Source organism: Hippocampus comes, unplaced genomic scaffold (genome assembly GCF_001891065.2).
Source record: "Hippocampus comes isolate QL1 unplaced genomic scaffold, H_comes_QL1_v1.1 scaffold127, whole genome shotgun sequence".
Classification (NCBI taxonomy): Eukaryota; Metazoa; Chordata; class Actinopteri; order Syngnathiformes; family Syngnathidae; genus Hippocampus; species Hippocampus comes.
Genome location: NW_017805500.1, coordinates 322,645 through 348,123, shown reverse-complemented (window position 1 = coordinate 348,123; position 25,479 = coordinate 322,645). Strand labels below are relative to the sequence as shown.

At 46.6% G+C, this 25,479-nt stretch overlaps 4 protein-coding genes and 1 long non-coding RNA gene across 10 annotated transcripts in view; 1 reads left to right on the top strand and 4 right to left on the bottom strand.

Annotated features, from left to right (window-relative positions):
- Nucleotides 1-60: 60 nt before the first annotated feature.
- On the bottom strand, nt 61-5,464 carry cax1 (cation/H+ exchanger protein 1). Its single transcript, XM_019877014.1, has 20 exons — nt 5,227-5,464; nt 4,402-4,581; nt 4,181-4,320; nt 3,985-4,093; nt 3,767-3,883; nt 3,611-3,672; nt 3,340-3,528; nt 2,921-3,106; nt 2,751-2,850; nt 2,539-2,680; nt 2,271-2,454; nt 2,099-2,198; nt 1,893-2,011; nt 1,780-1,817; nt 1,002-1,261; nt 744-877; nt 582-676; nt 427-505; nt 230-338; nt 61-140 (listed from the first exon to the last, which is right to left on the bottom strand). Exons 1-20 carry the CDS (start codon nt 5,312-5,314, stop codon nt 67-69), a joined length of 2,505 nt encoding a protein of 834 aa, XP_019732573.1. The 5' UTR covers nt 5,315-5,464; the 3' UTR covers nt 61-66.
- A 648-nt stretch (nt 5,465-6,112) lies between these two features.
- On the bottom strand, nt 6,113-11,261 carry smo (smoothened, frizzled class receptor). The gene is made up of 12 exons (XM_019877068.1): nt 10,573-11,261; nt 10,064-10,263; nt 9,780-9,989; nt 9,507-9,679; nt 9,217-9,436; nt 9,010-9,133; nt 8,844-8,936; nt 8,652-8,760; nt 8,324-8,509; nt 8,099-8,247; nt 7,887-8,021; nt 6,113-7,599 (listed from the first exon to the last, which is right to left on the bottom strand). The coding sequence occupies exons 1-12, from the start codon at nt 10,826-10,828 to the stop codon at nt 7,028-7,030; spliced, it is 2,427 nt and encodes an 808-aa protein (XP_019732627.1). The 5' UTR covers nt 10,829-11,261; the 3' UTR covers nt 6,113-7,027.
- Nucleotides 11,262-12,083: 822 nt separating this feature from the next.
- Nucleotides 12,084-15,783, bottom strand: tspan33a (tetraspanin 33a). The gene is made up of 8 exons (XM_019877025.1): nt 15,513-15,783; nt 14,167-14,224; nt 13,960-14,087; nt 13,803-13,877; nt 13,266-13,361; nt 13,049-13,177; nt 12,787-12,951; nt 12,084-12,702 (listed from the first exon to the last, which is right to left on the bottom strand). Exons 1-8 carry the CDS (start codon nt 15,618-15,620, stop codon nt 12,601-12,603), a joined length of 861 nt encoding a protein of 286 aa, XP_019732584.1. The 5' UTR covers nt 15,621-15,783; the 3' UTR covers nt 12,084-12,600.
- LOC109520066 (uncharacterized) lies at nt 14,943-17,332 on the top strand. Its single transcript, XR_002169087.1, has 2 exons — nt 14,943-15,592; nt 16,815-17,332. It is a non-coding gene; the product is annotated as an uncharacterized LOC109520066 (long non-coding RNA).
- Nucleotides 17,333-18,089: 757 nt separating this feature from the next.
- Nucleotides 18,090-25,479, bottom strand: part of cacna1c (calcium channel, voltage-dependent, L type, alpha 1C subunit) — a 65,429-nt gene continuing 58,039 nt past the window's right edge. For 3 of the 6 annotated variants that reach the window (XM_019877019.1, XM_019877024.1, XM_019877022.1), the window contains 10 exons: nt 25,271-25,411; nt 24,261-24,625; nt 24,133-24,159; nt 23,471-23,599; nt 23,259-23,386; nt 23,089-23,186; nt 22,917-23,013; nt 22,744-22,852; nt 22,423-22,588; nt 18,090-22,339 (listed from right to left, as the gene is read on the bottom strand). In XM_019877019.1, coding sequence (XP_019732578.1) covers nt 21,866-22,339; nt 22,423-22,588; nt 22,744-22,852; nt 22,917-23,013; nt 23,089-23,186; nt 23,259-23,386; nt 23,471-23,599; nt 24,133-24,159; nt 24,261-24,625; nt 25,271-25,411 — 1,734 coding nt within the window. In that variant the 3' untranslated portion in view covers nt 18,090-21,865. The remainder of the gene's footprint in view (nt 22,340-22,422; nt 22,589-22,743; nt 22,853-22,916; nt 23,014-23,088; nt 23,187-23,258; nt 23,387-23,470; nt 23,600-24,132; nt 24,160-24,260; nt 24,626-25,270; nt 25,412-25,479) is intronic. The other 3 variants (XM_019877020.1, XM_019877021.1, XM_019877023.1) reach the window with 3 other exon arrangements.

Sequence of the window (25,479 nt, the reverse complement as noted above, 5' to 3'; positions counted from 1 at the left end):
TTACAAATTCTTAAGTCCCTGCATGCTCACAAAAATATACTGGATTTTATTTTATTTTTTTTTAACTTAACAAGAGCGTGGCGACGGAGCAAAGAAATAAAGAGCCAAAAGGATGAGGTAAACCACCACCAGAGCAGTGCCTACAAAAAATAAAAACACGTTTTAATATTCCTTCATAAAAACTGATCCCGCCCTCCCCCCAAAATAAAAAAAATAAAATCGGACTCACCCTGAAAGTAGTCACACTTCCCATCCATGAAGATATAGTTGACCAGAATGACACTGAAGATGCTTGCCCAGAGATGGATGTCACTGAACAGCAACGTAAATCCCACATCCTGTCCACAAATCGCCAACGCATTAAAAGCACGACTGCGGACGACAGATCTTGTCCCAGATATCGTCAAAGAGGGAATTTGAACTTACGTAGAACGCGTTGAATAGGATAAGTAGCGGGATCTGAATCATGCAAACCTGCACGGCAATGCAGCTGCCCACTTCCAGACTGGGACACGCAAAAAAAAAAAAAAAAGTATGACGCATGTTGATGGAACTTGTTATGCGTGTGACGAGCGAAATACCTCAAACTGATGTTATTCTGCAGCGCAAACTGGATCCCGTTGACGATTTCGGGAAGCTCGGGAACCATCGCCAACACCGTCACGCCGATGAAGTACTGAAGGTGGCGCCAAAGAAGGTCACGATGTGAAACAAAAAGGCAGATTTTTTTTTTTTTTAAGCACCTGGGAGATGGAGGAGTTCGTCAGCATGGGCTCGATGTTGTTGGTGCTGAGATCGGCGCAGCAGGCCATCAGCGCCGTGGCCGCGACGAGCACGGCGAGTGCCCTCCAGCGTGACCAGTGGAGCACATGGTGACCTGCGTGACGCATGGACGCTGTGATCCGAGGCCTTACTTAGCCACATTTGCTTTTAAACTTGCATGCTTTTTTTTTTTTGTGACCCACATGCATAAACAAGGATTAAAAAAAAAAATAACACACCTGTGACAACATGGCTGGGGGGGACAACGCTGGTATTAATGCAAGAGTTGACGGCGAAGAGCGGGCCAGCGTCGCCCTCGCGGCGGAAGGCGGTGGCGGCGGTGGCGGCCCCCGCGTCGACCGCGTACTGACCGTGGGCGGAGCCGCCTTGGCCGTCGCTTATATGGATGTCGTAGATGTGCGAGTGGGTTTTCAGCGTGAAGACCAGGCCGATGAGATAGGCGGCGGGCAGCAGCACGGAGATGGTGTACACCAGGGGCCTGGTGTCATATTGACATTCATCATCGTGTGTTAGTTCCAACCACAGTTTTATGTGCACACACACACAAAAAATAATAATAATAATTATTAAAAAAAAGTCAATTATTTCGATACGTCCAGGTCCTGAGGATACAAGCAGCCCCAAACAATATAGCACTTTACAATGCCCCAATTTGGGATGACGTTTTAATCAGCTCAATTTCAATTTCATTTCCACAATATTTTGTTACTACGTCTGCGGAACCAATATTTTGTGGACAGAAATAACATGCATTATTGTTTGATGTTTTAGTTATTGTAGATTTGTCATTTGTGATGTTATAGCCTGGCATGTGTCAGAGATTCCAGTAAGTAATAGCTCCAATCTTGTCACATTGATTGGACCTTCATTTTTTTTCGTCTTATTGTCATGACTTCGGTAAACATCGGACAATATTTTCCGACCCATTTATGCAAAAACTAGGTCATCTCCAAGCGTTCACATTCTCCTCCTTGCAACTGCAGCATGTCGACTTACTCTATATGCATCATAACCAACTGGGAGTCGGTTTTACTCTGCAACAAAAGACGAAAAAGTAAGACGGCGAATTTTTGAAGAAGCATTCGGTTGAAGAATCACCGGCGGCCGACCATGTCGTAGTGACAGTTTTTGCACACGAAGGGCACGCTGGCATTGCCGGGAATGTTGGAGCAGCTCTCGCACATCAGGCTGCCGAAGGTCTTGGAGAACAGGGTGGGAGCAAAAACACCTGAGGGATTAAAAAAAAAAAAAAAAAAAAGCTGCTTTTGCCCTTCACAGAAAAGAAATGTACGACATGGTGATTTTCGACACAAACCTCCTACGGATATGAAGAGCAAAGCCGAGCTCACGCCGGCCGAGCGGCTGTTAAATCTCTGCTCCCGGTGTTTAATGCCACCAATGATCATGCAGATGCCCTGTGCGGGTGACATGATACCTTCATTCACATGACCACGAGACGACAATCACAGTCCGGTCGGAACGCCCACGGGTATGAAGAGGATGCAGCCCAGCAGCGTGCCGGTGAGGGCGGCCTTGACGACTTCCTCGTAGCACTTGGAGGCGGCCCGGTGGCCCCGCAGGAGCGCCGTGATGTAGAAGGTCATCTCGGTGATGGAGCCGAACGTGGCGTTCACCACCGCGCCCACGGCGAAGTTGCTCTGAGCCGAAATGCTGCACAAAAACATTCGGTTGGATTTTTGGGAATATAAATCTGTTCGGCTCAAAAATGCGTTGATGCAATTTACGCTTCGTTACCTGGCGATGCCCATTCCGATGTAGTATGACAGCGGGATGATGGACGTGATGGCCGTGGCGAACTTGGTCTCCGAACTGAAGTATTTATGGTTCTGGTCAGTGTAGCCGATAATCAATGTGATTATCACCAAGGGGAGGAGATCTGTACGAGAACGTCAGGAGCATAAAAACGAAGCCGCTAAATTTTCATAAGACCCTTCCCAAAAGGATACTTAGTGCAAAGATGTTGATCCCTTGCACGGTGTATTTGTAGTAATAGACGTTGACGGCACGGTAGCAGCACAGGATGACTCTCGCTTCGCACCGATGCGTCTGGAAAAAAACCACAGCGTGACAATCGTACCGACTCGTATACGCGACGATCGGGAATTTCCCGCTTCACCTTTTCCAGAGCGTGTACGTGTACATCCTCGGGCGCCATGAGGAGGATGATGGCGAGCGCGCGGGTGTTCATCTTGGAGACGGGGATGGTGAACACCAGCAGCCAGGAGATGACGCAGGCTAGCGCGTGCACCGCCGCCAGGACGGGATAGCCGAGGAGCAGCCACACGTAGGTGTTGGCGCGACACTGAAATTCAATCGGAATTGATGATTACGACGATACCGACACAAAATGTGTTTTACTTGCGTCCAGGTGGGCTCGCCACCCTCACATTTCCCATTGCTGTATCTGTGACTTTGAATGCGTGTGGCTTTATAAGGCACCGGTGAGTGACATGGGCGCCAAAGAATGAGAACGTATTTGGTGATGTAGTTCGCCGGTCCGTGCATAAAATGTAAATTGTCCGTCTGTGTCCTCACCCAGTGTTTCGACCCGGTCCGAACGGTTACTTCCGGCAAAGGCAACTCAACGGGCAAAGGGGACGACATCAGAAGAGGCCGCGAGTCCTTTCCCATGACCGCGTCCTTGCCGTCCTCGGAGTCCCTCTCTTCCGGAATGACCTCGCACCTCGGCGGCTTCATCGTGGATCTTTTTGTCAAGTCAGCAGCCTGAGATTAGGAAAACATGCCTGATGCGGATCGTGGCACATCAACACCCGTGGAAATTTCGAGAGACTTGCCAGCATTTTACCTTTTCCACCGATTTCCCAAAGGGCCAAATAAAGTACCAGGCCAACTTTAGGCACAGTTTTCCTTCAAAAAAATAATAAAAAAATAATAATAATTTACAGACATGATGAATGCCTCTCAAATATACAACTTGCTGCCCGGAATAGACAATACCAACCATAAGGGGCAGCGATTATTGTCAGAAACATCACAGGACAAATGACGACGTAGGTTAAAGAAATCCACCAGCCGAATAAAATCACATAAACAACGTTCCCCAAGGTCACCACAGAACCTGAAATACACCAATGGACAGCTTGTCTGTTTTGTTTTATTTTTGCCGCTAAAGCTCTTAAATTGGATTGCATCAGATTTTGGTGAATAAATTCAAAGGACCTTCTTGAGGCTTGACGATGCTGAGGTCCGAGTAGAGCTCCTTGACCACATCTGATCGGTCCTCGATGGGTCTCTCTGTGACATTGCCTTTCCATTTTCGGAAGCCAAACTACAAAATAAGAATTTTTTTTTCGTTTTTTTTTTTTAATCGAAAGGTTGCCTTTAAAATACTGCGGTGACACAAAGAGCCGCTTACCTTGTAGTTGTTGGCTTCCCTGTGCGCCTCCACCTCATTCTCAGCCCTGATGGTGGTTTTCAAGGTGCTTTCATGCCAACCTTCCTCGCCGTAGCACGACGGCGTGGAGCGTGCCGAGTTGCCGTGTGCTCCTGTGCGAGCTGCATAAATTAAAAACAAAAAAAAAAACATTGATGTCAAGATTTGTCCCAACGTCAACGTGATAGCGCGGCATACGTCACCTCTGTGCACGGGTAGGAAACACTTGGGCGTGTAGTGGCAGAAATGGTTGGAGGACGAGTCGGGAGAGGGGGTCTCGGCGGCGTTGACGACGAGCTCCGGGTGCTGCGGCCCGACGCAGAGGCACTCGCTTTGGGGCGGTATCCGTGAAAACGGGCCATTTGGCTCCGCATCGTAGTTCTCTGGACCGAGGGGAGGAAATATGGAAGGCCTAACGGTCACCAATGGGTGTGGGTATCATCCAAATGGGTGTGACTAACAGCAACCTCCTGAGAGACATGCATGACACACACACACACACACACACACACTCACACACACACACACACACACAGACACACACACACTACGACTGATCCCATTATCAATGCATTGTTGCAACACATGCAAACAAATCAAGTTGCTATGTGCCAAAAAGGGGAGAATATGAAGACATCACTATGACATTTAAACACAAAACTGACAATTGTTTCTTACCCCACCCCCCAAAAAAATAAAGATAATGACAACAACTCGGTTATCTGTCAATCACGTTCAACTTCGAGGGCTTCCCAACACTACATTCATGTTTGTGATATTTAAATATAAATAAATATGCCAAATAAAATATGGCACGGTAATTTAAAGTTTAAATAGATTACATTTAGTTCTTATTCCGGTCCAGGTTTGATTCCACAGCTGACTTTGATTAAACACAAACGGAACCATGAGGTCACCCACTTAAAAAAATAAAAAATAAAAAGCTTAATTATAAATTCCCCGATGGCATTATTAAATATGTTGTGAATGCTTGGAGCAAAGTAAAAAAAAAAAATGTTAAAGCTCACCCGTGGAGTCCATCGTGGATCTCCTCCTCAGGGTGTCCTGGTCGCCTGCTGTTGCAAAAGACACAAGCGTGGATTTCGTGAGGGACATGTCCACCTTCAGTCGGGTGTCATCAGTCTTCCTCTCTGTTTTTTCCTCCTTCTATTTCCAAACCGTGCGGCCCGTTTCTTCCCTGACCACAACACGCCGTTTTTCGCGACGAAAAAGAAGCAACAAATCAGTGGGGAGGAAGAGGAGGAGGAAGAGGAGGAGGCGATGCGAACTACCGAAGAAAATGTTGCAAAATAAATCAAGTAAAAATATTTTCAATCACCCTGGTTTTCTTTCTTACCTGCTTGTGTAGTTTGGTCGGACTCTTGTTTGTTCTGGAAAAAAAACACGAAATAATAGGCATATATTTGTTTTTAAAAATGCTTTTTTTTCCCAAATATTTTTTTGTGCCTTGTCAGAAGAAAAACTATATAAAAGACAAGCGTTACATTCGAAAAAAATATTCAAAAAGCATAAAAAAAAATATCGTTTTTCATGTTGTTAACGTTGGCTCCGCCCACCCAGAGATAATTCATCGTCATCACTTTAAACTGTCACGTGCGAACAGTATAATTATTGATTTGTGTCTACAATGTTTTGAAAGGAGTTTAAACTACAGAATAAAATCACTTAAGAGTGCTGGCAATTCGGCCAAGAGTGTCGGGTTACATTTATTTACACGTAAAAACAAACAGATACAGCTATCATAAAAGGGACATTTTTTTTTAAACAGTCGCGAGGCAAATGTACAAATATATAAAAATAAAAGCTGTTAAATCTTTTCAAAGCACACAAAAACAGAGCTTGGTGCTGTAAAAGGGTCAGAAAATACCACAAAAAAAATGACGTTTCTTTTTTGGGGGGTGGGGAGTGATTTTACGTTAAATTCAATTTCAGAAACTAGCAGAGCTACTAATATAAATATAAACATCTCACAAGAATAGAGAATTCGCACATGTGTGTGTAAAAAAAGGAAATATGACTTCAAGCAACAACATTTTGACAACGGCGTACAATCTCTTTGCGCACCCCCTTGTTTTTCTTTTGAAAAATCAAACCGTTTTATATATGTGTAGAAATCTGTACAAACAATAATACCCTTTGTGTGACATCTATGAACATCTTACCTACACGCTCACAAAGAGAGACACGGTGAAAAAAAAGAATGCAAATACATGGAATTTCTGTTCATATTTAAGAAACAGTCAAAGAAATTCAAACATTGCTCTGTGCTTCGTGTGATTTTTTTTAAATCATGTTGCTAATTGAAAGAATAAAAAAAAAACACAATATTTGAATCTTTATAAGACACTAGTGTATTATTTCCTTCTATTATTATGTGTACAGTATTGTAAAAAGCACCATAGATTAAAGTTAGTACATAAACATTTGCAGTATTTACTGGCTAAAAAGTGAGTGTGGAGAGGGTAAACGTGTACAGAAAACAGAGTCATTCTTTCAAAATAGTTTCGCCTACTTTAATGGTAACCTGCCATGAAGACGCGATGATGCTGTTCTTTTTTTCAGATTAATCTACATAGTCTATTCCTTGAAGCTATTTTATAGCTGCCTCATTTGTGTTCCATCATAAAGTTGTCAAGGAAGTTGTATCGGACTTAGCAGTACAAAAAAATATTTATATTTGTATTTTTTTTTTTGTTATCCCTTTCCTTACAATGAAAAAAAAAAAGACTTTGTAAAAAATAAACATAGGTTGACTTAAGTTTCGAAAGTATCCAGCACTTTTTTTCTTTAGCTCGCTGTCAGTGCAATTTAGAAGTCTGAGTCGGCGTCCATAAGCTCCGCCTCCATCAAGTTAGTCCTCGAGTGGATGGGGCCGTAAGCGACCCGCCGGCCAGCGGGCACCCTGGCCACATGCGCCATCCTCTCTGACAGCCCCTCATGGGCGTAGAAGGAGGTGCCGGGTGGGCAGCGCGGGCCCAGGCCAAGGTCTTCCGGGCGATCCGAGAAAACGCCGCGGCCGGAGCTGCTCCGAGCGCTCTGAAAGGGCGGCAAGCGGCACCGCTCGTCACCAGGCGAGGGCGGAAAATCAGGATAGGATCCCGGCAGGACGTCGTCCTCCAGGATCTGCTGTCGCCTCTGCTGCTCCCGCAGGTTGGCCACCAGGCTCGGGTGGGAGGGCAGTTTGGGGAGGCGGGGCACCGAGCTACGGCCAAATTCCCGCTGGGGAAAAGCCCGGTGATCCGCCGCTGCCGTTGCCGCCTCCTCTGCTGGTCCGTGCAGCTCCTTCCTTCTTTTCTTCTTCTTCTTCTTTCGCTTTATCATCTCCGGGGAGATTTCAGCCTCCACCATCCACAACCTGTTCCTCTCCTCTGGGGGTGGAACTATGGAAGAAACCCATAATACGTCAGCTGGGAACAGTGGCGGGATGGAACAAAGTACAAATACTTCAAGAGAGATTCTCTCTCTCTCAGTGATTTGCTAGCTAGCTTCAGAACGCCTCATCGTTGGCCGTGAGTGCACGCACCACCCCGTGAGAAAAACGTAAATGGACCGCTGCTCTGGGCTGGTTTGGCTGCTTTAGAGCGCCTTGTTGTCACGATGACATTGCGTTGTTGTTGTTATTGTGTCAAGTTATCCAAACAATCAAACAAGCTCCTTAAATTCTCACCCGGCGTTCCTGTGGGAGTGACCGAGACGTCCTGAGGCAAGATGGCGCCTCGCCGGGCCACCATCTTGGTCACGTGCTGCGCCCAAGCCGACGACATGTCATTGGACGGCTCGTTGATGTCGAAGTTGATCCCGGCTAGAGGAATGACAACGCATACGTTTTCCAAGATTGGACGTCTGGATAGTTTCTCAGGACCGGGATCAGGTCCTTACCGACAGGTCCGTCATGTGACAAGGTGTGCATGCTGAAGGACAGCTCCTTCTCTGGGTCCTTGTGCAGCTCCTTGCGCATGGCGAAGGCCTTGGCGATCATCTTGCTCTTCTTGAGCCTCTTGGGTTCGTTGTCGCTGCGCCCAATGATCCTGAAGGCGGAAACAAATAAACGTGATTCGGTACTCCGAGCGGAGACCGAGCGAGATCTTGGCGTCATGCGCTTACTTGCACCAGGTGCGCTTCCAGATCAGGATGGTAGCCTTGGTCCACACCCACGTGCTCATGGCGATGCCGGTGCCGAACATGGAGAACAGATTGATTTTCTCCACCATCAAACTGGGTCGGTTCTTAATGGTGCACTCTGGGATCGGCTTGTTGGTCTCGGAAGCGATGGTGACGTTGGCCTCGCATCTGTCAGTCATATCAAAGCGCCTGTTATGATCTGTCACCGTGTTGTACGGAAGGAGCAAAGTCTTTTTTTGAGGTGGTAACAGAACATATAATGGGACATGGTGAGGGGAACCCCCCCCCAAAAAAACAAAACAAAACATACAGCACGTATTCCCTGAAGCTCCTCTCCCATTCGGCCTGGTTGAAGAAGTCATAGAAGTGGCAGCCAAATGTGATGAAAACAAAGCCGAAAGCTAAGAAGCCAAATATGCCTGAGAAGAATTAAAAAAAAAAAAGACAAAGATTTGGTTTTAGATTGTTTGCATTCCTCCACACGTGTTCGTTCGGAGCATACCAAGTCTCAGCATTGTCTCGTTGATTTTGCTGGCTGCTTTCTCGCTCAGGAGACCCGGGTGGTTACTTTTGATGGAGAACAAGGTCATGACGCCTACAAGGAACAAAAGGCGCTCAGCCTGAACCCGGATATTTGAGTTGAGAGGCGGGACAACGGCAGGACTTACCTCGAATGAGAAAGTAGCCACCGACCACCAGCACCACGCCGATGGGCGCCAGCACGAAACCGGCGCGGTATCTGTAGTTCTTGTAGCCGACAAAGCAGATCCCGCTCACCGAGTCGCCATCCACCTCAGAGTTCGAATGGAAATAGGAAATGAATCATTTTGACATCGCTAGTTTGTAAACAAAAAATAAGAACGTCCCTGACGTACCTCCGCGATGGCCAAGATGGCGACGGTGAGGACGAAGGGGATGGACCACGTGAGCATGTGGAAGTAGGAGGTGCGCCCGGTGAGCGGCTGCTGGGTGGTGCCGAGCGCCTTGAAGGACGTGTGCCAGGCGTACGTCAGCATCACGAACCAAATCACTCCCGACATGAGCGAGTAGTACACGATGATGAAGATGGTCACGCATGATAAGGTCTCGGACGAACTGCGGGCAAAACAAAACAAAAAAATTTCGTTCCGGCACGTTTGCGGCGGACTTTCGGCGGGGATCTTACGAGGGCTCCCCAAGTCTCATGGTCTTGTCGCTCTTGCACACGATCTCGTCACGGGCGCCGTCCAGGAACTGCGCCAACCATCCGATGCTGCCCACGAAGAAGCAGGCATTGATGTAGAAGAGGATGACGGCCGGGTAGCGGTTGGAGTTCTTCCAGTCGGCCAGAAATGTGGCCTGGCGACAAACAAGGGTCAATCTTAGGGCCCTTGACATTCAGTTTGCTAATGCCTGATTGAGATACTCTGGAGCAATGAATTGAAAAGAGAAGGCGCACCAGGGTGAAGAAGGTGCAGAGGAGGGTGATCGTGCCAAAGTAGGCGATGTAGGCGTGCATGTCGTCGTGCTCCTCCTTGGTGAACAGCGGGTTGTCGCACTGGATGCCGCAGCCTTCCACGTCCTTGTACCAGCTCGACTGGATGTCCGTCTTCACCAGCGGCGCCTCGCACTGGCCCGACGTGTTGAACTTCAGCTTCTGCACCTCGTTCTGCGACACAAAGATGATCCTTAAAAGCGGGATCCGGATGGCAAAAACTGAGGACTCGTCATCCCTCGGCTTACCGAGCAGCCCACTGGGAATTTCTCGCATTTGAGGAAGTTGGGCCATCCGCGCTCCTGTTCCACGATGCTGCAAGGGCGACGCGTGGCCAGACACAAACTCTGACTGGGCAGCTCCACTCGGCCGTTTTCACACTTGGGCATGTAGACGGCGCACAGCAGAGGCTGGATGACAGACCAGCAGCGAGGAGCGTTCCGCAGACCTGGGAAATGACATCATAACATCTTATACTGTCCTGTGCTGGTACTACAATTATGACCAACGTTCAAATACAGTGAGCTGTACTTAGGCAGTGACTCTTTCGGTGAAAGCACACAACTAAAATGAATCAATTTCATGCAATCGTTATTTTTCTCTCGTCACATGCATACATCGACCGGCAGGGGGAGGCACTGCCTCGCTTGCCTACCCTGCGATGATGTAGTGGTATTTCTGTCGTTTCTCTTGATAAAACACGTCAGAATCTATTCAGAGACGACCTATGGTTGTGATTAGTGTCGTTGCAACTCACCAGACCACATGGTCAGCTTCTCGAAAGCCTCTTCCTGGGAATCGGAGTCTTCTGCCAGCACCAGGGACGTGTGCGTGTACGGCAGAGGAGAGCCCAGGCATGTGTTGTATTTGAGCGCCTCGCACGTCGTCATCGTCTTGCATTTGTCCTCGAATATGGTCGCGTTGTGGGGCAGCTGCACGGCGAGGCTGTAGCCAGCCAGCACGAACAGCATCCCGGACAAGCCAACAAAGGCGCTCCAAACTTGGGAGGACATCTTGGGAACGAGAGGAGGAGGCGAGGGGGTGGGGGGTGCGAGCACGGACGGCGGAGAGACTAAATCTTGCAAAAACAAATGACGATCAAGTTGAATCGGGTTGCTTTAATAGTGAGATTGTTGTCGAGGCTCAAAAGCCATGTTTTTTTTTGTTTCCAGTTCCAATTCTTTGATGAAAGATCCCAAAATGTGAGCACAAGTTTAAGGACGATCCAAAGTTTTTCCTCCACGAAACCCTCCGTTCTTTCCCCCCTTTGGTTCGTCTTCAAATTCCATCGTGAATAAAAATTCCAAAACGTGTTCAAAATGATCCAAATCGACAATGTGACGACACAAAAAGTGAGTGGTTGGGGGTTTATTCAATGGGAAAATGTTGAGAAAGTTGCGGATTCGCCCTCCCCCCCACATCACAAAAATCTGAAAAAGTGTAACTGGAGCTCCAACTGCCAGTGCGCATGCGCCAGCCCCTTCTTCCCCCCTGCACTGTACCCCCACCTTCCATCCTCCCCCTCCTTTTCCTCATCCCCTCTTCTTTTTTAAGTAAAAATACCAATGCGTCTATTTATCTGCTCATTCCAAGCGTGCGAATGTTGTCCTTTTGTTTCACTGAGACTTCCTCACTCAGTTTTCCAACTTGGCTGGGGAATTTTCACGTAGCAACAGCACCACAAATCCCACCTCCCATCCCCCCCCCATCTGCTCACAGGGAGGAAAAAAAAGTGCCTCATGGCAGTGATATCACACATAGACAATATCATTTAATTTCTGTGTAGGGTTTTTTTTTATTTAAAAACAACTATGAATACAAAAATCCGTTTCATATATATTACATTTTATTTAGGTTGCCACTGCAAATGAGAGTCAGTTCTTTATTTCCTTACCTGGATAAGTCAAGGCCAAATAAATACATGTCAATAAAAATAATTTTAAAAACATATCCCGATTGATGAGTTGGGAGGGACGGTGTGTGTGTGTGTGTGTGTGTGCGTGTGTGTGTGGGGGGGGGGGGCCTCCGAACAACCTCCACCGACTCCTTTAGTCAGACGCAGAAGAAAAAAAAAACAGGACCACACACAAAGTGAAACCTCGGCCATCTCTCTCGCTCTCGCGCATGCGCACACGCATACACACCCGCACACAAAACAGTCCTTGAGTGTGGCGAAACAGCGTCGGCGTAACATGGAATTGTCATGTTTACATCGAGTTGGGGGTGTTTTGATTGGCTCGCCGGAGCATTTGAGAGCGTTGGGTGTTATTTTTTCTACCAATCTGCATCACTACTGCTCTCAAGTTTGACTTTTAAAAACACAACGTTTTACACATGATATAACGACAAGGCAAGATGTCAGCACATTCGTCACCAAGTTTATTCAGTCAAGAAATGCACAGGCCTTTGTGACTTTGGAGTGACTTACAGTCAAGGTATTTTTGTTATGACGCAGCACAGCCGAACACTGAATTATCCTTAGAACGTTTCCAGGTTTGGAACACAAAGGTAACATTTAAATAAAATGTCAAACTGAAAAAGTTTCAAAACACTCATGTAACATGGAATTAAAAGCATCTTGACGAAATCACATTGGCATTGCCAAACGAGATTATTTCTGTTAAAAAAATCACTTTTACGTCCCTTTTTACACATATGCAGCATCATGGATCCCAAACAAAAAAAAAACAAACAAAAAACAAAAATTGAAAATAACGTGAAGGTCAAGAGAAGAGGTCAAAATTGTTGCCGGTGTCACACGTGCGAGGCAGGTCGCTCTGATTGGTCATCTCCACGGGTCGGCGCGATGTTTGAGGTTGTAGTTCTGCAGCTCAATCTGGTCTTTAATTTGGCTGATGAGCATTTGAGAAAGCAGGATGCCCACCAACTGCAAGAGGCTGCCATTGTTAGCACACTCTTTGTGTGTGTGTGTGTGTGTGTGTGTGTGTGTGTACGAGTGTGGTGTCCCCACCTGAGGGATGGCCAGCCCCAGCGCGACGCCTCCCAATAGGAAGAGGTTACTGTGGATCCAGTCCACCACCTTGTCGATGCATCCGTTGGTGTGGATGACATTGCTAGCATCAATGTATTCCACGACCTGCATGCCTTGCCCGCACATGGTGTTAATCACCTCCACCTGCACACACACACACACACACACATAGAAAGTTGGTAAAAAAAAAAACTCGATCGAAAAAAAAAAAAAAAAAAAAGAGAGGAGGAAGAGATAAAACCTTGTCTTTGGTGATGATGCAACATGAGAAAGGGACAGAGCAGCGTTCCCGGCTGGGATTATTGGCAGTGCAGTTGAAGTACATGTTGTTGGACCAGTCAGTGTAGGTCATGGCTCCACAGCAGCCAAACTGAAGGGATAGAGAGATATATGTATTTTTTTTTTAACTGGATATTAAAAAAACACATTTTATGATGACGTGTGAGGTAGTGACCGACTTCTTTCTGGCCAAAGTCAATGAGGTTTTGCAAGTCCATGTCATCTCTGTAGTGCACGATGGCGTTGTTGACCATTTGGGTCACTTTGTTACGGGCCTGTGACAAAGAAAACTTTATTAATTGAAATACAGACATAGAAAAAACACGTTTTGTGGAAATCAGTTTTTTAAAGTACTTTTTTGGTTTATACAGCAATTTAAAAATGTTCACTTGAGGAAAGGGGTAGTAAGTGCTAACATAAAAATGACCAACAGAGGGCGACATTGCTGATTTTATCTCAGTGGTGCCTTTCCCTTCGTGTTTAATTTGACCACGCTTGTGACCCAAAATACAATTCAATCCCCATTTCAGACACCCCCCCCCCAAAAAAAAAACCCACGATAAAATGTTCGGAATGTGTTTTCTAATTAAAAAAATAAGCACTGTCTAATAATGTACTTTATAAAAACATACAGTTGGGACAGAACATCCAAATATGGTCATTTCTCCTGAAATAAGCCACAATAATCAGAAAAATAAAATAAAGAAACGGTTTACCTTATCAGAAAAGATGAATCCCAGCACTCCAGCAGCTAACTGAAGCAGGAAGATGACAGTCAGACTGATGCAGAACTGCGGAAAAAAATAAATAAATAAATAAGAGAGTGAGCTGCTTTTGCTTGAAAACTTCTGCATCCCCAAAATGGCAACCTACAAACTGCAGCAGGCAAATGTTCTCCCGCAGCGAGCCCACACAGCCGCAGAAAGTGATGATAAACATGAGGACGCCGACCACCAGCAGCATCATGGCCGGGTCCACGGCGAGACACGCCAACGCTGTCTCTATTGGACGAGTCGATCACGGGTTGGATTTTTGTGACCCCCGTTTGGTTCATTTGGGCCGATCGCATGACAGATTTACCTGCATGCTTGACGACGCGGGCGTACACACCAATAGCGATCATGGCCATGGCGATGAGCTGTAAGTAGTCAGCAAAGAGAGGTGAGGAGAAGCTTCATGGCACAGTTTACAACTTCATTGCGCAAGAATGATGATGTGAGGAGCATGTGTTCATACTTGTCCTGGGAGTGGTGCCATTCACGAAAACACTTAAGAAGAACAACAGAGTTTGATTTACTGCCGCAGCCAGTGCCCATCATGCGCCAAAAAAAACGAGGCCTCTTTTTATTTGTATTTACTTGGAGCCCATTCTGAATCTCCGCGATGAATGGACTGGATCTTGTTACCGTACGAATGCACCGTGACTCACCGGCGCTCTTTTGTTTGCGTGAAGATACCTGAACAGTCGATTGTGTCAGCGCTGAGAGATTCAAACATTTTGCACTGTTACAGTGCAACAGTGGCGGTTTCCGGGATGCATGCTATGAAATATAAAATTATTTTCTATCGTGTGATTGCATGACATGTCAATTGTTAGTGTTTGAAATTTTCAGAAAGTGTTTTTTTTTTTTTTATTAGTCTTAGTATTAGTTTTATTATATATTTTTTTTAAATAAATGGAGTGACACTACAATTTCCAAATGGCTGTTCGACCTTCTTTTTTGAATACGGGCCCACCGTAATACTGAATAAATACATTTAAAAAGAATTCCAAAAGCTTCGGAAAGACATGCTCACGAAACGTAAACGTTAGTTATGAAAACACTCTATTCTACTCTACATTATAAAGCTATTGTCAATTTCCGTGTAGTGCCGGCGGCAAGTGTAACAAACTGCACAGTGTAAGAGGAATCTCTTCAAGTTTTTACACATCCTCGTCTTGCCCAAGCACGACCTGTCGCAGGGGCGTTAAATCAAAATCGTATAGTAAACCAGTAACCGTGTTCATTTTGTGTACGCCTTTTCCGCCGATCTTAATCTATAATCCAAATCTTCTTAAAGCGAACAAACATGAATTGGGACTTTGCTTTGTTGAGAACGGTGTAGCTGTTTCACTTTCAACGCGTTTATTTACTTTTAGCTGCAACACTGCTGTGATCGTGTGCTGGGTTGAGCTTTTTGTGAACCATAGATTGAACACTTCAAGTTTGAATCATTTGGCTGCTAAATTTGTTTTATAAATCGTCTGACGCGAACAACAACAAAAAAAAACGGACATTTTAATTCTCCATACACTTGATTTGGCACACAATGTAATTCTGTTAAGACACTAATGTTTAGCTTCAACACTCCGTGCGTAAATATCGTTGTAGTTTGCTACTTCTAATATCATCCCAACCAACATATTTGGAAAACAGCAGACTCACCCAAAAGAGGAAATTAAATATGAAGAGCAGATATTTGACCACGGGGCTGACAAACGAGAAGTCTTCATCGTAACGTCCAGGTGAGTTTCTTCCACGGCTCCCACACATGGTGTCATGCAAACATCAGATTGAGGGGTGCAAGTGTCCTCCATGAAGGTGTGGAGCGTCTCTTTTCGCCTCCTGGTGGGACACACACACACTCGCGATCTCTCTCCCCGTGTCTCTTTCTGCCCCACACACATCAACTGGGAAAATCTCAACCTCAGACATCCAGGAGGCGGGTCTGCAAAGTCCCGTGTATCCCTCCTCTCACGGGTGATCATGTGACGTGTACCCTCCAAACGTACAGGTCGAAGTGTCCAAAATGGCCAAATTATTCGTTACATTTTATGTCTTGGTTATGGGAAGCAACGTCTATCACAGTTGATAAGTCGCAAGTGTACCCAATGAAGTGGTCCCCAAGTTAAATGGATAAAGTTTCTTTTATATCCATTCACCCACAGCCACCCTGGATGTAGTTACTCAACATGGCCACGGCACGGCAGTATTGGACCATATCGAGTATATCTCTCAACTTTGTCATTTTAAAACAATTCGTCACGACTGGAATTGACCGTACTATTTATGATTGTGAATGACTGTAGCAGGAGCGCGTGGTGTCGCAAAGAGGCAGTGTCGTTTGTACAAATCGTGAACATTAAAACAAACAACAATTGCGACTTCAACATATAATGTTATAACCTCGCGAGAGCATGGTGAATTCACGCGGAGGCTTGTCCTGCTTTCAAACCGATTGGAATGTTCAAATTTCGACAGAAAAGTAATTTGTTCAACCTTTTCAATTTAAAATGTAACGAACACAGTTCGAAATTATAAATATAAATAAGTAATAAGGCCCATCAATGACATGTGGAAGAAACAAGGGAGCATGAGGAAGACGACTGTAGGAAATGCAATTTATTTGTAATTTTTTAATAACATCATTCCTCAGATAAAAATGCAATGTTACAGGAATATACATCAGATATTAATTTAAAACTTGCTTTCAAGGGACCATACAGTCTAAATATACTTTTTCCTTTTTTGTTTTTTATTTACTGGTAGCGTGCGTTATAAGCAAGACAGACTCTGTCACCAATGACAGACTGACGACTTACAGATACAAACTGTACACGACTTATTTACAAATAAACTTTTTTTTTTCCTGTTTTTTTTCAGTGTCACTTTTTTTTGGAAAATAGGAGTAGAAAAAGTGATTGAATTAATATTCTGATTTATTTGTATATTCTTTCCCTTTTCTAGAGTCTAAAATGAAATGAAAGAAAAAAAAAACTTCGAAAAAGAAGAGGTCCAAAGTGAGAGACCATGCAGCCGTTACCAAGGCGACCAAGTGACGTCGGCCAATGAAAAGCCCTCACGCAACCCAGGGGGTGTGGCTTGTGTCATCCCGATATGGCCACCCGTTCGACACACTCTCACTTTGTCTGTGACAGGAAAACAAGGTGATGTCACCTAATACAACAATGTGAATAATTGGTCTTTGAACGCCTCTCTGCACAATTCCCAGCTGCGGAGAAGACAAAAAAAAAAAAACAACAACCCCTCAATAGAGTTTTAGACTCGTCAGTCCTGTCAGCAAAGTAAAGGCTCATTAAAGCTGCGCACACAAACACACACTCATTTACATGCATGCTTGCACGACTCATTGTGATCTTAAAATAAAAAAAAAAATCAATAAACGGACTCGTATGTGTCTTGACTCAAATTTCGGACGGCAGATAGTTCGTTTTCATTAACGGCGAACAAATAGTGGTGAGAAAGAAAGCCTCCCTTCTTGACGCCTGTTACCTTTCACCCGGAATTGACTTTGAAGATCAATCCTTTTCGCTTTGGTCACATTTATTTTGTCCTTGCGGTCTTGCACATGCACGTTCGAAACCCGCTCGTAGAAAGGAAACTTATCGGGGAATAACAGCAATTCGATTCATTGCACTGTCCGTCTCCGTCGTTCTCTTTTCATCGACGCATATTGTATGTCTCCATTTTATATCTAAAATAGAATAAAGTCGCTATGGAATCTAGCATTCTAGAATATACTTTCCCACAAAATATCTGTACACTTGCTCTTCATTCTGGGTTGAAAGTGATTGGCGGCCGTTTTGAGCTCGAACAAGCAATGGTTCAAAACTTCAATGGAAAAAAAAAGTCCTCATAAACGTTCGCAACCCGAACATCTTCCTCAAGTGGGACGTTCCAATAAATTCATGCTGACGCTACAGTCAGTAGGCCATAAATACATTCCCGACCTCATAATTCCGTCACATTCGCTTGATTAGATATTCATGACTCAGATATGCTGTAGAAAAATATACAATCGTCGGCCTGTGGTGAAGCGATATCGATTTTAAACCTTTATATCATCGGTATGGGCATAATGATGCAGTGGTGCCTTGAGATACAAGTTTCATGAATAGAAATCAAACAATCGCCAAATCATCTTCGCCCTTTGAAATGAATGGAATAAGTATTACGCCCCCTCACAAAAAACAACAACAAAATGTTCCTAATATGTTGGGGTTTTTTAAATAAGGAAAATGGCAGTAAAGTTTCGACTCCCGGTGTGCTTGACTTGGCCACCGGAGGGCAGCAGAGTACAGTCACACAGACACAAACTACTGAGTGACTCATTTAATCTGCAGTAATATTCGCTGTTTTTCGCCAAAATAAAGATTATATATATACCCGTAAACATTGTTATATTCGTTGCTTAGTCTTACGACACCGCCACGCAGATGCTATTCATTAGCCAGTTAAGAATGTTTCGCCATTATGTATTAGCTTTGAACTGGCAGACTTAAAGGCCAAGTCACACCGTTGTAAATATAATATCTGTCATCTTTCTGTCACGCTGCTGCTTTTTAGTGGAGTTGAGTTGCCACCATGCAGCGCGCTCATCTCAAATTTTTGCCCACGAGTCAAAGCAAAAAAAAAAAGAAAAAATAAAACCGACGACAACCCCCTTTTACGATAAACTCCATAGTCGTGTCACTCTTATCTCCAGGCACCACTGTAGATTGTGTAGAACTGTTTGAGTTGGCCTCGTCACGTGTGGAAGCAGGAGAACAGAACATTCAGAGAGGAAGAGAGAGCGAAATCTCCCTTCCTGTCAGTTAACTGAGTGATCAAGAAAATATCGCCGGATGGCCATTCCTAAACAGCGTTATCTGAAAATCCCATTGGGAAATATCAGAATCAATAAATAAGTCACTTTCCTTTATAAGTAATGGCTTGAAGGATCAGCACTATTCGATATATGCTTTGGAGAGGGGCTTTAAATAAGTTTGATATTGGGAGTAGGATAAAAAAAAAAATGGTGTCCTCTTCAAGATATGCAAAATCATGCCTTCATTGAATATCAACTGCCTTATGTACACTAACCAAGGAGGAGGGCTGAACGATTAATTGAATTCAAATCGCAATGTTCACATCGAAAAGGCTCCAACTAAAGGCAATTGACCGACCAAAGTGAGGCTCACTTTGGTCGGTCAATTGCCTTTATTTTTTTTCAACGTATATTTCTTATTAACATATTTATAGGGGAAACTGTATTTTAACTTTAATAATAATAATTCACTGTTCATTTTTTTCGCGTTAAGCCTCAAATTTATGAAATGACCAAAACTAGATGTACGTCTATTGTAACCTGGAATCATTTATTGCTGATATTTGTCCAAAAAAATAAATAAATAATACATGCGAAGAAGACCAAAAAAAAAAAAAAAGGCATATTAGACCGCATTCGAGGGAAAATAAAATCGTCATTACGCTATTTTTCAAAATCGTTCAGCCCTACTATCAGCTACACTGACGTCGAGCGACACCTGCCAGTCAGTCATATTGACCAGAGAAATTAATCAACCACTCATCAGCCACCCAGACTGGTGCAAAAAAACAAAACACAAAACTGATTTCAGGTCAGTAAACGACACTGCATCTCACCTGATTTCAAGTATGGTAGGTTTCTCTGGCATGCGGAAAAAAAAACAAAAAAAAACGCGCCGGGGGAACTGCACAGAAAGTTATTGCATATCTAGCTGTTACTGGAGAGGGTTACTTGGGGTCAAATGTGAGGAATGATCCAACGGGGGCCCTTACGTCAAAATCGTTCCAACTCAAAAAGTGAAAGTTATCCATTCGAACAAAGCTGCAAATAAGCGCAAGCAAGCAACAGAAAAAAAACCTCACAATTGCAGACGGCGCTTTCCAGCCACGTGACATCACATTCACATTAAGTTTGCATAATTCTCATGTCACAAGAGTGCTCCTGGCACACAAAGTCCTCGCAGAGCTGCGAATAGTACCGAATACTGCAGCCACCTTTGGCTAATTGCCGCTATGAGAGCGACATGCGGTGGCGTTTTCTTTGGGGGGCATGGGGTGGCAAATACGATCTTTGACTCCAGGTTTGAGTGGGTTTCGTCCTCGAGAGGCAACGGGGAGTCACAGCGCACGCGCGAGAATCAAGACAAACTTGCGTACATCTTGCTAGCAGGCTAATAATAGTTTGGGAATTTTCATGTGAGTTAATTTTGATTTCATTCTCATTTTTGGTTTGAAAATTTGGTGAGTTTGAATTGGTTTCATGAGCATGTTTGGTAGTTTATAAAGCATTTTTCACTTTTATTTTGAAAAAAAAAAAAGTGACGAGCTACGAAGCTACAATGATGAAACTTTAAATGACGCCCTTAAAATACTGCTTGAAAATATTTCCAAATCTGTCACTGGCGCACCTCCTTGCTACAAACTCCAACTGACGATTGGCAAAATCCGCATGCCCCCTCACCCCGAATTAAACACTTAAAAAAAACCCCCAAAAAACCCTGAAACTTCACTTCCTCTAAGATGTTTCACGATGGATTTAAAATTCTTGCAGCATCTTTAAACTCAGCCCTAAGAGTTAGTTTGAAGAGAAAGACGACTCGTATCAATGATAACAGTGTGTTACGGCCCTTTCACTGCATTCATGACTATTTTTTTTTCAGCACAATCATTAAGAAAAATCTGTCTACCTCAGAAGAGAACCCCCCCCCCCCCCAAATCCGTGCCGATTAAAATGCGAAAAGTCCGAACGTTCAAACGCTTTGGAAGCATGCCCGTCTGCGGTGACCCCTTTTTGAGGCCCGTTCACACGCACGCACGTACACTTGTTTTAATGCTACCTTAAATTATTGTCTAGGCTTAAAAATCTTTTTCACTGAAGCGTACGTAGGTAAACCGCTCAAAACACGCACACACACTCACGTCTCTCCTCTGGTGGTGGGGGGGGGGGGAATAAATAAATAAATAGATAGAATCTGTAAAAGGTGCATACTGAGAGAAAGAACCCTCGTCGTACATACACACGCGCGCAAAATGGTACGGACGCAGACACACAACCTCAAAATAAAAGTCTACGCCCCTGCTTTGTTACTTAAAACTGCTTAAAATTCTCCTAAAAGTACATTTAGAAAGACCAGCACCCCGATTGTGCAAAAAAAAAAAAAAAAAAAGATAAATTAGACAGCACGAGGAGAAAAACAAAATGGCGGGCAATACAGAATGGGGGGGTCAGCCAGAGTCCTGTCCAACTCCTCGCCGAAAGAAAATGGCGGCATGGCGAAAGGAGGGCGCGAGGGAGAGGTATGAGGTGAATTTAAAAAAAAAAAAAATGGTGCACGCATCTCCGCCCGTCGCGTTTCCTGTTTGGGAGCAGGAAGTGACGAAAAGAAAGAAAGCCAGGTGGAGCTGAACGGGCAGTTTGTCAGCCATTTTGGCGGCTGTCGGTCCATCCCTCGCACCCCCCCCCAGTGGAGGGGGCGTTCCTTTGGAAGAGGAGGACGCTTTTTTTTCTTTTGACGATACAGCGCTTCATCCCGAGTGAATCGAGGAGGAGGAGGAGGAGCTCCGCCGTGGCACGTGCCGTCCCCGCTCGCCCAACACAAGACGAAAAGGCCAACGGATGTTTTTTTTCCCCTTCCTCTTGCCTTCGCCTCGTCATTTTGAGGACGCGAGAAAACTGTGAGGCACTTTAGAGACACGCACACTCACTCGCACACACGCAAATGTGCATACAAAGGGGGTGGGGGGGAACGCGCGCGCACACCGGCGCGCACTCCGGCGCGCACTCCGGTAATATAGAGTATAGTGTGATATACTTTACTACAAACATTCAGACGTACAAAGCATTTGTGGCGCTCCGGGACGCGCCTTGCCCGCCATTGTTCGGAGCCGCTCCCTCGGGCGGAGGAGAGGTGCGTGTGTGAAGGGGGCGGGGACTAACGCAGCCACCAATGGCGAGACGTCCAGCGGAGGCCCTACAAACTGGTCACGCATTCCATGTCCTCGTCCTCCAGCAGCCCGCTGGTCCTCTGCCGCGCTCCCGCCATCGCCGCGGAGCTTCGGTGGTGTCCCTCCTCCCTCCCCCCGACTTCCTCCTCCTCCTCCTCCTCCTCGTCATCGTCCTCTTCTTCCTGTCCCCGCGCCCCCGCTAGCAGCTCCTGCCGCTCTTCCACAGAGGACGGGCCGTGGACGGAGCCTCGGTTACCGCCGGCCTCCCCGCCATCCTCCGCCCCTCGGTCCCTGTCCCTGTGGAAGTTGCCGTTGGGGCTGTGCTGGGAGGCGACGGGCGCGGTGGCGTCCGATGCGGGGGCGTTGCCGTTGAGGATGTTGCTGGCGGCGTGCTCCATCTCCTCGATGGTCATGTCGCAGGCGTCGGCCAGCTCGGCCTTGGTGGCCTCGATGAAGGAGGGGTCCTGCGCGAACTGGCCCAAGCCTTCTGATATGAGCACCTGCAAAGGGCAAGAGTGGGGGCGAGGATTGATTGGCGGGCGGGGGATGATGAAATAGCGAGGGCGAGGAGGGACACACTCACCGCCTCCACCAGACTTCCCGCGCTGCCGTGCGACGAGCTGGAGTCGTGGCCCAATAGCGAGGGCACCGTGAGCGACACTGGCCGTGCCGCTCTCTGATTGGTTGTGGGCATGCCGGAGGCGGGGCTAGGACTGGGTACCCGACTGTTCCCATTACTGTCGGTATACCTACAAAAGACAAACGACCCCTGTCTTCGAAAGTGCGTTATCGACGACGAAGGCACTCTGCTCCATACACGTTGGAGTACGCCTCGGTGGTTTTTGGTGCGCATTTTTGGTGCCCACCCCCTACTTTTACACTGGCCCCGAGCGTTTGGTCTTACCAGGGCCCGCAATTGACCGAGGGCAAGCTGGCGTTGAGCTTTTCATGGGAGTTGGAGCCCTCTAACCTCAGGGAGGGTACGCGCTGATACGAGGCGTCGCTGCCTTGCTCTGCGGAAGGAGAAACGACTCGTCAACTCTGTCCGCCGATCATCTCGACAGCGAGCGGGAATACCTGCGGGACTGGCCGGAGGCGTGGAGCACAGCCGGCTGAAGAGGGTGGGCGAGTGGCTCCTCCTGATCAACGGACTCAGCCCGGCCACGGCGAGCGCCTTGAGGGAGGGGCGGCCGGCGAGTTAGCGCAGTTCGCAAAAAATCCACCCCGAGCGAATGAACCCGACTTCTACCTGATGATGGACGAGGTGCAGCGGCACGGCCGTCTTCTGAGAGACGTCCGCCCTCGACTGCCTCCTCAGACACTCTAAATGGAACGAAGATCTCCGTCCTGACGACACGGAAAAGACCGAGTGGTGAAAACAAGACCGACAGACGGCGATTGAAGTGAATCGCGTTGTACCTAAAGAGGTGGGACATAGAAAGACTCTTCTGGGGGATTGCCACCCCCCAACTCCTCTTCTCTCCTCCATGTCGTCTCCTTCCTCCATGGGAGTCAGCTGCTTGCAGGTGTCGTCGCGGTACACCAGCCTGATGTGAGAAAAGTGGCGTGAGCAATGCCGCGCCCCCACCGCGGCCCTATCGATAGCCGTGACTTTGATCGATTGGTCATACATGTCGGAGGAGAGCGAGTGGTCGTCTTCTTGGAACTCCCTCTCGTCGGCGTAGCTTTCGTCGTACGTCTCCTCCGTGGACCCCTCGCCCCTGCGGATGATGGGCAGGCGGCTGTCGCTCGAGTCGGAGCTGCGACGCAGAGAGACGCAGAATGACCGCCAGTTGTACGGGACGAGCGGAGTTTTAGAAGCGGGTGGTCGAAGCACAGGCGCACACTTCCAAAAAGAAGAACGGCAAAAGAACTGGAGGAGCGGCGAGGGTTAGCGTAGAAAGTAACACCGAGAATAAAAACGCCACTGGTTTCAAGTCTGTTTTTCGGGCGCCAAAGCAAACTCTGGGTTAGAAGTGTGCTTCGTTGAACCAGTCGAGATGTTTCACCAAATCTAACCCAGAAGGCGTGACCGACAAATCAAAAGCGATTAAAAAGCCTTGGATAGGGAAAGTTTGGTGCGGTGGTCCCCAAACGTTTTATCCGCAGCTTTGCTCAGCGCCGGCGAGTCGGCTCCGTTGAGCTCCAGCAACGCAAGCAGCACAAGGGTGCATAGCAACCGCCGTCGCTATGGCACTTTCTCATCCGCACGATGAGACTTAATTTTTTTTTTTTCTAGGAGCAAACGTCGGCAAACACACACTGCGCAGATATCTGTGCCCTGGCAACATACCGAAGGAGGTTGTCAAAAAAACACGTCCTGCTCGCCAATGTGCACCAAGATAGGAAAAAAGAAGAAAGGAATGAAAAGTTTCGAAGCAGAGATCATTGTTGTCCTTTCACGGATGACTGCGTGCTCACCTCTTGGGAGGGAAGCACCAAGCCGATCTGGGCAGCAGGACGGGCGTCAGCGGCTGTCCCGCGTGGCCGTCCACCGTGCTGACGGACGAGCCCGGGAAGCGGCCGCCGCCCTGCGGGGCCACGCCCACCATGCCGGTGTTGTTGGCGTTGTTGATGTTGGCGTTGGAGCCCGACGACGAGTACGAGGACGGCGTGAAGGTGGTGGAGTCCATGAGCTTCTCGTGGGAGGGGCTGTCGCCTTCGCAGGGCGAGCCCTTCTGGCTGATGTGCAAGGGACGCTGGGTGGTGAACGATTGCGGGAAGGAGGCGCGGCCGTCGCTCTGGTTGTAATAGTTGACGTGGTTTCCGAACAAGCCGCCTGACCGCTGCGTGGTTCAAGATGGAGACGAGAAAGAGATTAATACGGATGCAGGATGAAAATATAGTCCAATAAAACATTATTTGGCACATTCATTCCAGCCAGGATGCAAATGCAAAGAGTGTCTCAACTTTTTTTTGAGTTTTTGATATTTCCTCAATTTTCATTCATCATAACTTTGAAGTACAATGACAGCCTGATTTTTATGCTATATGTCTAGATTTTTTTTATTTATTTATTTTTTAATCTTCTGCCTCTTACGGCTTCTTTTCATCAAGTACGCACACTCATGGTTGACAACGAGGCGCTCCAAAGCGGCAATGGAAATTATGGTTGCCAGCACATTTGCGAGACGGCCAGACTGACATGGATTTTTTTGAAGCCGTTTGCCCTTTTTAAAAAAAATAAAATAAAATCAATAAATAAATTAAAGGCCTGCCATTGGTCGGGCACTAGAAATGACGCCACCAATGGGAGGCAGGTTAAGCAAAACTTATACCAAACGCAAATGTATTTACTCGTATGTACTTCAGCGCATGCATGGAGGATTGTTCATATTGACATGGAGAGCTTCAAGCTGGAGGCGGAGCATCGTTCGTTCTCTCTCGCTCGCTCTCCGAAGAGTAAGTGAAGGTGTGTGTGTGTATCCGACCTTTACCCTGAAGATATCGTCCTCGGATGCGGCCGATACGGGCTCCTTCGGGCCTTTGTCTACCTCCTCCTCCACCGTCAGGTCCCCGGAGATGGCCCTCCTGATTTCCGGACCGATGTCGTGCAACGTCCGCAGGCCCGCCTAAAACACAGGCGAAAATTCTCAATGCCGAAACATAGTTTGGGGAACATTTTGGTTTGTCTGCGCGC